The following is a 13326-nucleotide window of genomic DNA, read 5'->3' as shown; positions in this document are numbered from 1 at the left end:
TATACTGTAATTTATAGTGCAACAAAAATATTTTCTTTTTCGTTAATAAAGATTTATTGACATAAACTGCGATAGTGAGGTTATGTATACAAAATCAAACTGATAATCAATATTGGAAATAGAAGAATTTATATCAGATTAAGTGCGTTTTTATTTTCTGTTTATATTAATACATAATATCACTAGCGGGACACGGCATTTTTTAAATGTCTCATTTAAACATACACAAAGCGTCCTGATAAAATTTCAAAAAACCGCCACCATGAGCAGGTCGGTCGATTTTGCTTTGACACTTTGTTAACGCTCAGAGCGAATACTGTATACTATATACTACACACATCGGCGTACGTTTCACTTTCTGTTTTGACTTAATTTGATTGAAAATAAATCGTACCGCATGGGAAAAGTTATAGCGAACGGACTATATGTAGAAACGGGCTCTCAAACACAAGTGTGGAGACAAGGGGCAATGTATAAATTAATGTGAGCGATTTCATGCAGAAAGATCACTGATGTCATCAATGCTACCCAAATGAAATTGAACAATGGCCTTACACAAGAATCGATGCTGACCTCCCCCCTAGTCTTTAATAGCCATAAATAAATGACACTAAACATCCAAAATACCTAGGTGTGACACTCAATAGAACGCAAATAAAAAACTTCTTACGAAGACGACTGCAAAACTCGGAACACGGCATGATAGGTTGCAAAAGTTCTGCGGTACCACATGTGGTTCCTTAGCGCCTACACTTAGATCGGCAGCACTGGGACTCTTGTATCCTGTTGCGGAGCAATGTGCACCGGTGTGACTCAGGAGCCCGCACATCAAACATGTTTCGTCCAATTAAACGAGGCTTTGTGTAACACATCAGGCGCAATCAAGGCCAAGCCAACGTACTGGGTACCAGCACTGGGTCACATACTGAGCCCTCATACTACCGCCGAGAACATTATCTTGTCAGGAAGTAATGAAAAATTAACGCCGATGCCATGCTCCCACGTTGGTACCACCGGCAGACACATAAGTAGGCTTCGCTAAGAAACAACCTTCTAGACTGCAAGAGTTCTAATTGAAAGGAATTTCAAGATAATCGACCATTGGCGACAAGAATAGTAGAAGAATGCACCGCCTGCCACCCGGAATATGCCATGTATTACAAGTAAGCCAGAGGGTTTCTACCAACCAAGACTAATCTGGGCCACACTAAACAGAATAAGGACGAACTGTGACATGTGACAAAATACCGTCTCAAAATTGCGGTTGCAGTGCTGCAAGTCAAACGATTAAAAATCTGGTGAAGGAATGTTCGATCAGATCCTATATTGACAATCCATCCGATTTCTTAGTTGCGACCTAAGAGTAAATTGAATATATAGTCCGTCTAGAAAGTATCCGGAATTTTATATTTTTCCTAATTTTAATAGATTTCCTTTTTGTAACATTTTAAGACAAAAGTAATGCATCAAGTAGGTTATGCCGATAGAAGGTTATGGACAAAATCGCATGACAACACCATCTGTCAAATATTGTTGTTTGTAAACAGACTTAAGATTTGTGGAATAATGTCGCAAGTAGAAAAAAAAAGTGGTGGAATATTTGTATAAAAGGGTGTCCGAAACGTTAAAAAATTAGTGCAATTGACTGAACTAAGAAAAAGTGCAGTGTATGAGACAATAAAGAGAATAAAAAATGGCATATATTATATGAGACATAGACCAGTTTCGGGTAGACCTCGTAAGATTCGCGGAAACAATTTAAATGCTTTGTGGCTTTTGGACGACAAAATCCGCGCCTAGGGTTTCGAAAATTAGCGAATAGATTTGGAAATCAACGAAGAATAAAAGTGTACCCAGAAACTGTCCGCATGTCACTGAAAAAGCAAGGCTACATATCAAGGAACTTTAAAAAAATCCCTACAATGACACGTCTGCTAAGGCAACGAAGAATAGATTTTTGTCAACGTTTTCGAGAAGATAATTTTAATAATGTCTTTATATCTGATGAAAGTTGTTTCCAGCTTGGTGCAAATTATCTAAAAGTCCTATCAAGAGACAATGTTACCGTTCAAATTTCCCACTAAAATAATGGTTTGGGGAGAAATATGTTAGCGTGGTGCTACACCTCTCTATATAGTTAATGGTACTGTTGATAGTGCGAAATATTGTGACATCCTAAATGGTTTTCTTCTTGAAACGGCTCATGTTTTATATTCAGAGGGGTGGCGTTTTCAGCAAGATAATGCAAGATGCCATACTTCTGCTTATTCAAGCTTGGATGCAAGAACACGAATTGGCAACAATTCCGTGGCTAGCAGCATCTCCAGATCTTAGCCCCATTGAAAACATATGGGGACTGATGAAGATTGAAGTGGAACGAGCAGCGCCACGAGATAAATAAGGTTTGATTCGGTCAGTTTTACAGGCCTGGAACACCATTACCGAAAATTATGGCCTTGGCCGAGTTTAGGGTGTACCTGAACGTTTAGTTAAGTGTTTAGATTTAAATGGAGGTTGTATAAGTAAATGAGATGAATTATTTGTTGAAATTTTATATTTCAAGTGATAGAAATAAATACCGTAAAATTATAATTCTGCTTTCTTTTTTCAGGATAGGTATATTTGTCAACTCAATGTTTGTTTATAAAAATTATTTAGTTATTTACTGCTTGTAGTATATTGTCCTCTCTGTTTATACACAAAACTTAACTGTGATGTAGTCATACGCTAAATAAAACTACCATGAGTATGTACTTGTAACGATTGTCTTACCTTATTCATATAAGTTAGGAACCACTCTGGGGGAGTGTCTGAATTGCAGCATGAGGAAACAATGGATTGAGCCTCATTGTCAAACTGAGTTTCAACATCATTAGAATGACGAGTATTTCTGTAATTTTGTTGGTCAGAAATTCTGTCCAACTTTAGTGTAACAATGTCCCCCATTCTAGCTTTACGTCTGAAAGCATATAGAGCAATCTGAAAATCCGTTTGGGATTCAATTGGGAATTCTCTGTTACTGCTGGTAATGTAGGATACTTTTACATCTTCTCCCACCGTCCCTGAATTTTTTAGCTGAAATAAAAAATTAATACTTTATATTTAAATGTTTAATAAATTCGAAGAAACTAAAAACTTATAATTTAGTAATAGATCATGCGGCAAAAAGAAATAAAAGAACATTTTTCAAATAAAAGTTCTTGAATAATAAACAAAGAAAATAGCGTTTACTAAACTTAAATCCAATAATTACAACTTAAGAAATTGTAAAATTAGTTCCTAATGCAAATTGCAAAACAAGTTGCAAAACAATAGAAAACAAACGTTTTCAGTGTTTTATTGTTAGATGCAAAACAAGTACTTTTCCAAGCTTTTTCTACGCATGCAAATGAGCTTTGCAAATTCTCATTTTAAAGTTTTATTCATAGACTTTCAAACAAAGTTTGCTACATTACCTTGTCTTTATTTTATTAAAGTTATACCCGTTTGAACCTATAATTTTCTGAAAACATTTGTACATTAATTTGTGTATAAGTGTTTATAAGCAAATTTTAGCAATAAACATTTCTACTTTAACTAACAGTAATGATAGAAGAACTTAAAACGAACATTTTGAGCTTTTTAGTTTATTTTTGGCCAAGATATAGATACCTAAATACAGGGCCCCCGCTACCATATGTGCAAAGTATGCAATGCACAAGGGCGCCATCCTTTAGGGGTGCCAAACCCAGGGTAAAAAATTGCAAAAAATTTGAAAAAAAAAACAAACAAAAAAACAAAAAATAATTTTAAAATAAAAGTTCAGAAATTAAATAGGATTAGGTATAAATAGAAGAATACTTCGGCCATACGATAATTAGAAGACCTAAATTCCATCTACTTCGCCATATAATACAAGAAAAAGTGGGGGGAAAGAGATGGATTGGTCGAAATTAACTTTCATGGTTGTGAAATGTTAGATAAAGAAGACGAATGTATAACAAATACACACGAAATGTTATTAGTAGGTATATCACCCAGTTACTGCCGATTCCTATATGCAAGACTATGTCGGAAGTTAGGCATTTTAATTTATTTTGTTATGATTTTATTATGTTTGTTTCATTTTGATATTTTAGTCTACAAATAATAGTCCATTTCTCCAAATATAATAGTAATAATATTCTCCAAATAATAGTCCAAATCCTCACGGATTTTGCTGTGAATTTTAAAGAACCGTTTGCATTGACATGAAATACACATTGGCATACACATAATACACATATGGGCCATTCCACGAACATACGCCTGTTTTGGATTACTTCGACAACGAATATTTTACTGTGCAACATAAGAAGTACGAAAGTAAATGACGCTAATAATTATTCCAATAAACAACAATGTAATTTGCAATTTACTTTCGTTCTTCTTATTTTGCACAGTAAAATATTCGTTGTCGAAGTAATCCAAAACAGGCGTATGTTCGTGGAATAGGGTATATCTAACAAGTCAAAGAAAAAACGTGATATTGTGCCGATGTATGCTTTTACACTGGGGGTGAGTTCCACCCCTTCTCGGTGGTGAAAAACGTACGTTCAAAATAAGCCTGGAATTGGATAAACTGAGTAATTCTAAGGAACTTTGTTTCTATAGAATTTTTTCACTAAGTTAATACTTTTCGAGTTATTTGCGAGTGAATATGTTCATTTTTTAACAAAAACCCTGTTTTTAGACGGTTTTTCCCAAATAACTCAAAAAGTAAGTATTTTATCGAAAAAAATGTTCTTATCAAAAAATAGCTTACAAAAAGTTTAAAAAATGGCTGGCATAAGTGTTAACAAGCTTTATATTTGTTCTTTAAAAAAGTTTCTAGCATCAAAAGTATGTAAGTTATGCTCAAAATAAAGTTTGTTCCTTTTTTTGGTAAAACACATCTTTTGGACAAATTTTTTTTTATCTTGAAAAAAATTGCCTTTTTTTAAAATAGCTTAAAAATTATTGGTGATACCAAAAATCTCAAGCAGTAAAAAATGTAGATTTTTCTATTCTGAATATTTTGGATTTTTTGTTTTCTTGTAAAACAAAAATTTGTTAAGATATGGCTGTTCAAAATTTGCATACACCCGTCATTAACGACTCGTTCAAGCCCTTTTAACTCGAACAGCCTTTTCAAAAAAAGCACTTTGAACCAGGGCGCGAGGATATATATCCACTGATATATATCACGATATATATCGTGATATATATCATGATATTTATATTATATATATCGTGATATATATCAGTATTTTATTTCGTACTAATTTTTACATAATAAGGTTAAAAGCGGAAACGTCGCACCTGCGTTGGCTTGCCTTCTAACAGGAATTCAAATCAATCAAAATCAACCAATTCAAATTAAGAACTTTTATTACAAAATGAGGAATATGGCTTTAGGTTCGCCTCATTTTTTGACAAACTTACTGCACCATCGCTTTTTGGGAGAAAGACTTACTGCCGAACAAAAAGGCTTATGAATATTTACATTTAATCAACACAGATTTTGTTCCGTTTGTAATGGCCCTAACTGCGAAGTCTAAACTTTTTCAGTCTGTCATATATAGTCCAAATTTCAAAAAAACATCTCCATTATTATGGTGGAAGCCTGTTCCAATCGCTGAATCTGCTTGGCCTGAAGAAAACATATTTCTCGAACGAATTAACCAATTACTTACAGCAGTAGCCTCAACGGCAAGCATTGAAAGGTGCTTTTCAAGCTTTGGACTTGTGCATTCCAAATTACGAAATAATTTAGGAACCGAAAAGGCTGCTAAACTTGTATTCATGTTTAAATATTTAAACAGTTCTTCATACCAAAAACATGACAATTTGGAATGGATTTGGCCTGAACAAGAAACTGAAAGAAGGGAAAATGAAGAGGCAGAATTAAGTCTTGGGTGTTTTACTGGCTTTGATTCAGACACTTCTGATGTTGAACCATCATCTTAATTAATTTTCTAAATTTTAATTTTGTTTTTTAAATGTTCAGAATTTTAAGTTATTTTGGAAAAATAGAAATACCTATATGTCTAAGTTAATGTTTTCAATACTTTTAGTTAATTTAGTTGTTACTTGGATACTCGTAGCATTTTGTTTTCTGTTTATGTAACATACTACCATATATACGTTTATATTTTTGTATTTTTTATGTAAGTAAAAATATATATTTTAGACTGTTATATTTTTGTATTTTTTATTTAAAGTAAAAATATATCTTTTATATTGTTACATTCTACATTTTTAGAGTCTTATTTTGGTCAATTTAGTTTCTCTATTGAAATGTTTTCCAAAATATCATAAATATCACATTTTGGGTATATATCGGATAATATATCATATACCTATATCCGATATTTTGATGTTTATATAAATATCATGGATATTTTGTTCCCTGCTTTAAAGGGATGAAACTTCAGATCATATAAACAATGCATAAGTAACTTGTAGTGAAGTGGTAACGATTAATTTCATTTGGGACGCTAATTAGGGGGTGATTTTCATGATTTTTTTTATCAAAAAAGGGACCATCATTATTTTTAGCGTAACGTACTTACTTTTGAAGTTAGAAACTTAAAAAACAAAAAATAAATAATGTTTCCCTTTAATTTTTGGTAAGAACATTTTGTTCGATAAAATACTTACTGAACTTACTGAAAAAACTCTATAGAACAAAAGTTGCTTAAAATTAGTCATTTTATCCAATTCCTTTTTTGAACGTTTCTATGTTTTTTTACCCCCGAGAAGGGGTGACACTCACATCCAGGTCAAAAGCACACATTCGCACAATATCACTTTTTTTATTTAACATGTTAGGTATGTGTATGCCAAATTCCATGTCAATGCAAGCAATTCTTTAAAATTCGGAGATTTTGCAATATTTTACCGTGAGTGACTGGACTATAACCTAACTTCTAAAGTTCAGTTTTTTGCTTTATTTCAAGCACCTAGCTACCTACCTGCCCACCTACCTACCTACCTTCAAAAAATAAATAGAAACACATGATCCAAAATGCCTTAAGGGGCGCCAAAATCCTTTTTTGCACACAGGCGCCAGTTATCCTTACGGGGGCCCTGCCTAAATACATTAATAGCGTGCTCTAGGGGCATGATTGGCTCACAGTAAAAAGGTTCGCATGCTCTTCGTTCGTAACCTCTCGATACAAAGTATATTTTATAATATGTATGTATATTATGTTATCTTCATTTTTCATTTTTGAAGATTCTAATACAATTTTATCATGTATTTCTTATGACTAAATCATCTTGAACATTTCGCAAAATGATTTTTGGCAATTATCTCGAAACATTGAAATTCAAGTTACCTAGTTCTAACATTCAGGTGATGATATAAAACGAGCATTTTATGTGGAAACATACACACAATTAACATGCCTTGACGATGCTGCAAAGAACTTGATCCACTTTTATATGGATATCATATAAACTTACGTGCATAGAAATCGGCCCACTTAAAAATGTGGTCATTTTTGATGTCTCATATTTCCTAAATCTGTTGACCGATTTAAGTGATTTTTTGAACATGTTATAGCATGATTCTTTAGCAATACCACTGTAATAATATTGTTGATAATTAGGTAAATTTTCATTGTATACCGGGTGTACCAATCAAACTGTGTTTTTTTCTCAAAGTTCGCTTCACCCTGTGGAATATTCTAGCATTTATAAAATACTAAAATTAAAACTCATAGCCTCAGGTTTTCTTAACATTCTGTTTTTTTATTCATTCGTTTCTGTTGGATAATAAAAAAGTTAGGTACCTTAACAACTGACATGTTCTTCATCAATACACTGTGTTTCTGAATAAGTGCGACAAAGTTTATTCTGCATGAAAAAATAATGACAGTTGGCTGTATAAAAGTATGTCCGCAAATGTTTCCTTTCTGATATACGGGATGTTGAATTTTTTCTTACAAACTGACGATTTATTTATTGCTTTAAAACCAGTTGAGATATGCAAATGAAATTTGATAGGTTTTAAGAGGTAGTTATTGCGGATTTTTTGACATAAAATTAAGAATTTTATATTCACCATTAGCGTGCATACGGGTAATATGATCGGTCATATTACACATATGCACGCTAATGGTGGATATTGAATTCTTAATTGTATGTCAAAAAATGTGCAATAACTACGTCTTAAAACACACCAAATTCCATTGGCATAACTCAACTGGTTTTAAAGCAATAAAATAAATCGTCAGTTTGTAAGAAAAAATTCAACATCCCGTATCTCAGAAACGAAACATTTGCGGACATACGTTTATAAAGCCAACTGTCATTATTTTTTCATGCAGAATTGCCCCTTAAAGTTTGTCGCACTTATTTAGAAACACCGTGTAATGATGAAAAACATGTCTAGTTGTTAAAGTACCTAACTTTTTTATTATCCAACATAAAAGAATGAATAAAAAAACAGAATGTTAAGAAAACCTGAGGCTATAGTTGGGTTTTAATTTCAGTATTTTATTAATTCTAGAATATTCCACAGGGTGATGCGAACTTTGAGAAAAAACACAGTTTGATTGGTACACCCGGTATACAATGAAAATTTACCTGTTTAGCAACAATATTATTACAGTCAACTATTTTTAATGGGAATAAGCCACAATTTTACCAAAAAAATGATTTTATTAACGTTTCGAAGCCCAAATCGGGTTTCGTTGTCAAAATACAAAAACCAGATTTGGGCTTCGAAACGTTAATAAAATCATTTTTTTGGTAAAATTGTGGCTTATTCCCATTAAAAATAGTTGACTATAAAAATGCCACAAGGAAATAGCTTCAGAACAATATTATTACAGTGGTATTGCTAAAGAATCAGGCTATAACATGTTCAAAAAAGCACTTAAATCAACCAACAGGTTTAGGAAATATGAGACATCAAAAATGATCACATTTTTAAGTAGGCCGATTTCTATGCACGTAAGTTTAGATGAAGAGACTTTAAAGCCTCAAAAAGTTTTTAATGTTACTGCCTCCAAGAACAGACTTAGTACCACCATGTACATAACTGTAAAACTTGCTCTAAAAGCTGATGTAGGTGTAAAAAAGCTGAGATTTACTGTATATCTTGATGCAGATGCATGAAATAAGATGTATGTAAAAATAGTATTAATAAATAAGAACAACTTTCATGTTTTTTTCTCATTTACTAAATAGAATGAAAAATGATACTATTCTTTTTCTCATGATCATCTTTCAGTGCGTCACAGTTTTTCGATTTCTCTCTAACGCATTAAATTGTATGTGACAGAAAAAAAGGCACGTCTCTGAATACTTTGGTAATTATTCTAGTTCGGTGATTATTCTAGTTGTCGATAGATGGCGCCATAATCAAAAAAGAATTATTTATTAAATAAAATAATAATATTATCAATATAATCTGTACAATTTATAAGACTATACAAATGAAAGAAAATACCATTTTATAAATGCAATAGACACAATTGATTTGGTTTTATTTCAAATTGAAAATAAAATTTGACAACTGTCAGATTTAACTAAAATGTCACGTTATAATAAATGTCATAAATGTGTATTATCACGACTTACCTTTTTTTCTATAATTTGTGACGCACTGAAAAATGTTCATGAAAAGGAGAATAGGTACTTTATGATAATTTAATTATGGGAATTAATACAACAATTAACAATGTTAACAACAATTATCCCATTACAGTTTACACGAATCTAAAAAAGTTTTTACCAGAGAGTTTGAACATGACAAAAATGTTCAACCTGTTCAAAGAAAAACATCCAACTATTAAAGTTTCTTGCATTACATAAGGGCAAATTTTTAACACGAAATTTAATTTGTCCTTTGGTTGCCCAAATTCAGACACATGTTCAGCATGTGATAAATTCCAGGCGAAATTAAAATTATTAAATTATGACAAGGAAGCTGCAGAAATTGGTAATTTAACAATTCAAAATGAATTACACAAACATCAAAATTAGAGCACAGACATTCTATGATTTTAAAAAGGGTGCTCGCAAAAAGTCAAATAAATATTACATTGTCTTTTGTTATAATTTTTATTTGTCATTTTTGTTGCCATAACTTTGTTTTCAGCCTTTCTATCAGCTGGTGCAACTAATGTTTGTAACGTAAAATAATAATGTAATGTAAAATACAAGGTGATGTTTGGACAGTCCTTGTTTTTTCAGTTTTTATTTGTAGTTAGCTACTTTTATAATTTTTTATCTGTTCTTTAAAAATTTGGTTAAAATATGTTTGTGTATTTAATACAATGTTCCGTTTAGTTTACTAAATAAAAATAAATACTATTTCTTCAGTGCAATGGTTTAAAGATATATAGTCACAAACATTAAATTTCCTATTTGCTCAAAACAAAGATAACGTGACATTCCTTGTTTTTTCCCTTGCTTAACCCTTCAGTTATGCTCTGACATTTGACATAAACTTATTGTTATTTATCACAACTACTGTTATATTTCAAGAAGTGTCATAGGAATTGTTCGTTAATTTAAAAAAAAGTGATCAATATTAAAAGAAAAGTGACATAACATAAAACTTTGAATTTTTTTTCTTTGTTAAATCAGATATCATAGTTTTTTTGGTTTTGCCTCTTACACAATTAGAAACATTCACTTATCTCCATTCTTCATTTTTATTTATAAATTTTAGCAGTTACTGTTTAAAACTTATAGTTAAATTAAGATCTAAAAAATATATTGTTGTCTCCAGTGGCGTAACTAACGCCAATGCAACCAATGCGGTGCATTGGGGAGCAGACCTTTAGAGGAGGGAGCGCAAAAAACTGATATTCTGGAGAATGAGTCTACGAATAGGGGCACACAGGGAATACCTGCATTGGGACAGACTAGTTACACCACTGGTTGTCTCCCCTGAAAAAGATGTTTTTTGAGTTGATGACACTTCTCTTTGAATGTGTGATATGTTTACAGATTAAGAAGGATGTATTTAAAAAGAATAAAGAAAAGGGTTAGCTGAGAATATATTGATACTTAATAAGTGAAAAGATAATATAAGTCATATGGAATAAAAATAAAATCATCACATTTATTTGTATTCTTACAATAGATATTTTATTAGATTCTGTAGTTTTTATACTTTTTTGGGATTCCCCCTACCTTGTAATATAAATCCTATACGCTCCGAGCTTCGCTGGTATCGCCACCTACCTAACGGATTACTAGTATAAATTTTGCTGGAAAGAAATAAATAAGTGTTGCCTATCCTCTGTGAGTTTCGCTGGTATGGCTGGTATCGCCATCTAACAGATGACAAGTGTTCCTGTTTCGGCCAGACATTTTAAGAGGATAGGAGAAAAGCAAATAAAATTGTTTCAAACTTATTATTTAATTCTTATCATGTAATATTTACAACGTAAAGAAGTAATTGGATTATATAATCGATATATTATATTTTTGTATTTTGACAACGGCACCCGATTTGGGCGTCGAAACGTTAATAAAATTATTTTTTTCATTTTAATTGTGGCTTATTTCCCATATAAATAATTAATTATATAATCGATAATTAATATCAGTAAGAACAGAATTTATTATTCATTATGTATATTTTTAAGATTTTGCTTATGGTTTTGAAGTTTATATTGACAGTTAATATTAGAAAAAATTTATTCTGCAAAAAAGTATAATAATTTAATATAATTATAGTATAATACTTCTTAAATATTAACTTATGCATTTATTGCACTTAAATAATTTTTTATTTGAATTTTTAATTCTCCCCTCTACCTATGAGCTCATAGCATAATATGTATAGTCCTATAGGTATAAGTCATAATGTCATTAGACTACAGGGTAGGGGAATCCCAAAAAAAGTACAAAAAATTATAGAATCTAAAAATTTCATCAAAATGGAAATTAAATTGATTGAAAAATAGCAGATTTGGCATGTTTATAATCCCACTATTATAAACTAATTATTTGTTGATTATATCAACAATGGCATGCAATATTGCACCATGAGCAGGTCACAATAATTTCATCATTCACAAAATTAGAAAGTAATAATTATATTTAGAATATTACCAAATAAGACTTAAATGTTTCCCAGTTGAGGGTTGTCGTGGGGATGTCATACATTCCGATAATATTTGCTTTGTCACCTCCATTTGTCGAGGACTTGTTCTTCCACTGCAAGCTATATATTATTTCTAGATCTTTCTTTTTGGACCCCATCACACAGGATTTTGGTTGCAGTGATGCCGTTTAAAGTGGCAAATGTTATTATTTTCAGTTTTTAAAGTATGTCACAATTTCTAAAAACACAATAATGCAAAGGAAATTTCCGTAGTTTTATTTGTTTACTTATTACGCACAACAAATAACACAAACAGCTGCACAAAATGTAGTAAAATGTCAAGGGAACTGGTTGAAAGCACAGATAAAAGTGGAGAGGGTAGGAGTGTGTTCCAAAACACAGCTCCACTTTCAGTGAAGGTGGAATATAAACTGCTCGTCAAAAGTTAGGTTGATTATTTCGTGAACAGAAAAACGGATTTCGCTAATTTTTTTATAACATTGTAGCATTTTTTTTAGTATTTACACAGTTGTGCAAAGGTTTACTCAAACTTCTTATTTGTACTTATACCAGGTGGAAATAAAAAAACATGTTTTGTAAAGTTAAGTTTGAGACACCCTGTGGCGCGGACTAGGTTCAAGTGTGAGTATGTAATGGAATCGTATTGTAATCATATGTTTTTTGAACATTTTGTTTTTTGAATGTTCTTGATATCTTTAGAAACAAAGAAAAATTGGTGATTTTACTGTTTAACATGTGTTTTAACTGAAACAAAACTAAATTAACAATAAAAAATAACAGTTAATAAAACTTTAAAAACAGAAAGGCACATAGGTGCGTACAACAGACCAAAATTGCGGTTCGCGAACAATTCGCGAGCTGTTCGCGAACTATAGCGAGCTGCTTGCGAACTATTCCCGAACAAGATGTCTGCACCAAAAATTAGTGTTGAACAGTTCGCTGCGGTTCACATTTCTATTGCTATCATGCCCCGCTCACTCTAATAAAAAACATGTAATCGTATTTATTTTCCTTCCATTTAGTCAGAGGCGCTGATGTCGGCCTTGTGATTGGTGGAACATGACTTTTGACAAATATCTGTAATCTGTGTTCTGTAATCTGTGTTCGTGTTCGTTCGTTCGTTGTCGTTGTCGTTCACTTATTTTATATGGTCGGTTATGTGATGTGTTTGTGTCACGATAAAAAGCTGATATTCAGTCGTGTTTTTTGATATGTTTGTTATTTCATAATCG

The 13326-nt window shown here is 31.8% G+C and overlaps 1 protein-coding gene across 1 annotated transcript in view; it reads right to left on the bottom strand.

The window, feature by feature from the left end:
• LOC114344694 (next to BRCA1 gene 1 protein-like) overlaps positions 1-12416 on the bottom strand; it is a 118874-nt gene extending 106458 nt beyond the window's left edge. The window contains exons 1-2 of the mRNA XM_050658466.1: positions 12082-12416; positions 2773-3075 (exon numbers count right to left, since the gene is read on the bottom strand). Coding sequence (XP_050514423.1) covers positions 2773-3075; positions 12082-12231 — 453 coding nt within the window. The 5' untranslated portion in view covers positions 12232-12416. The remainder of the gene's footprint in view (positions 1-2772; positions 3076-12081) is intronic.
• Positions 12417-13326: the final 910 nt, after the last annotated feature.

Source organism: Diabrotica virgifera, chromosome 8 (genome assembly GCF_917563875.1).
Source record: "Diabrotica virgifera virgifera chromosome 8, PGI_DIABVI_V3a".
Lineage (NCBI taxonomy): Eukaryota > Metazoa > Arthropoda > Insecta > Coleoptera > Chrysomelidae > Diabrotica > Diabrotica virgifera.
The sequence above is the reverse complement of the archived record's forward strand: the minus strand, read 5'-3'. Positions and strand labels throughout refer to the sequence as shown.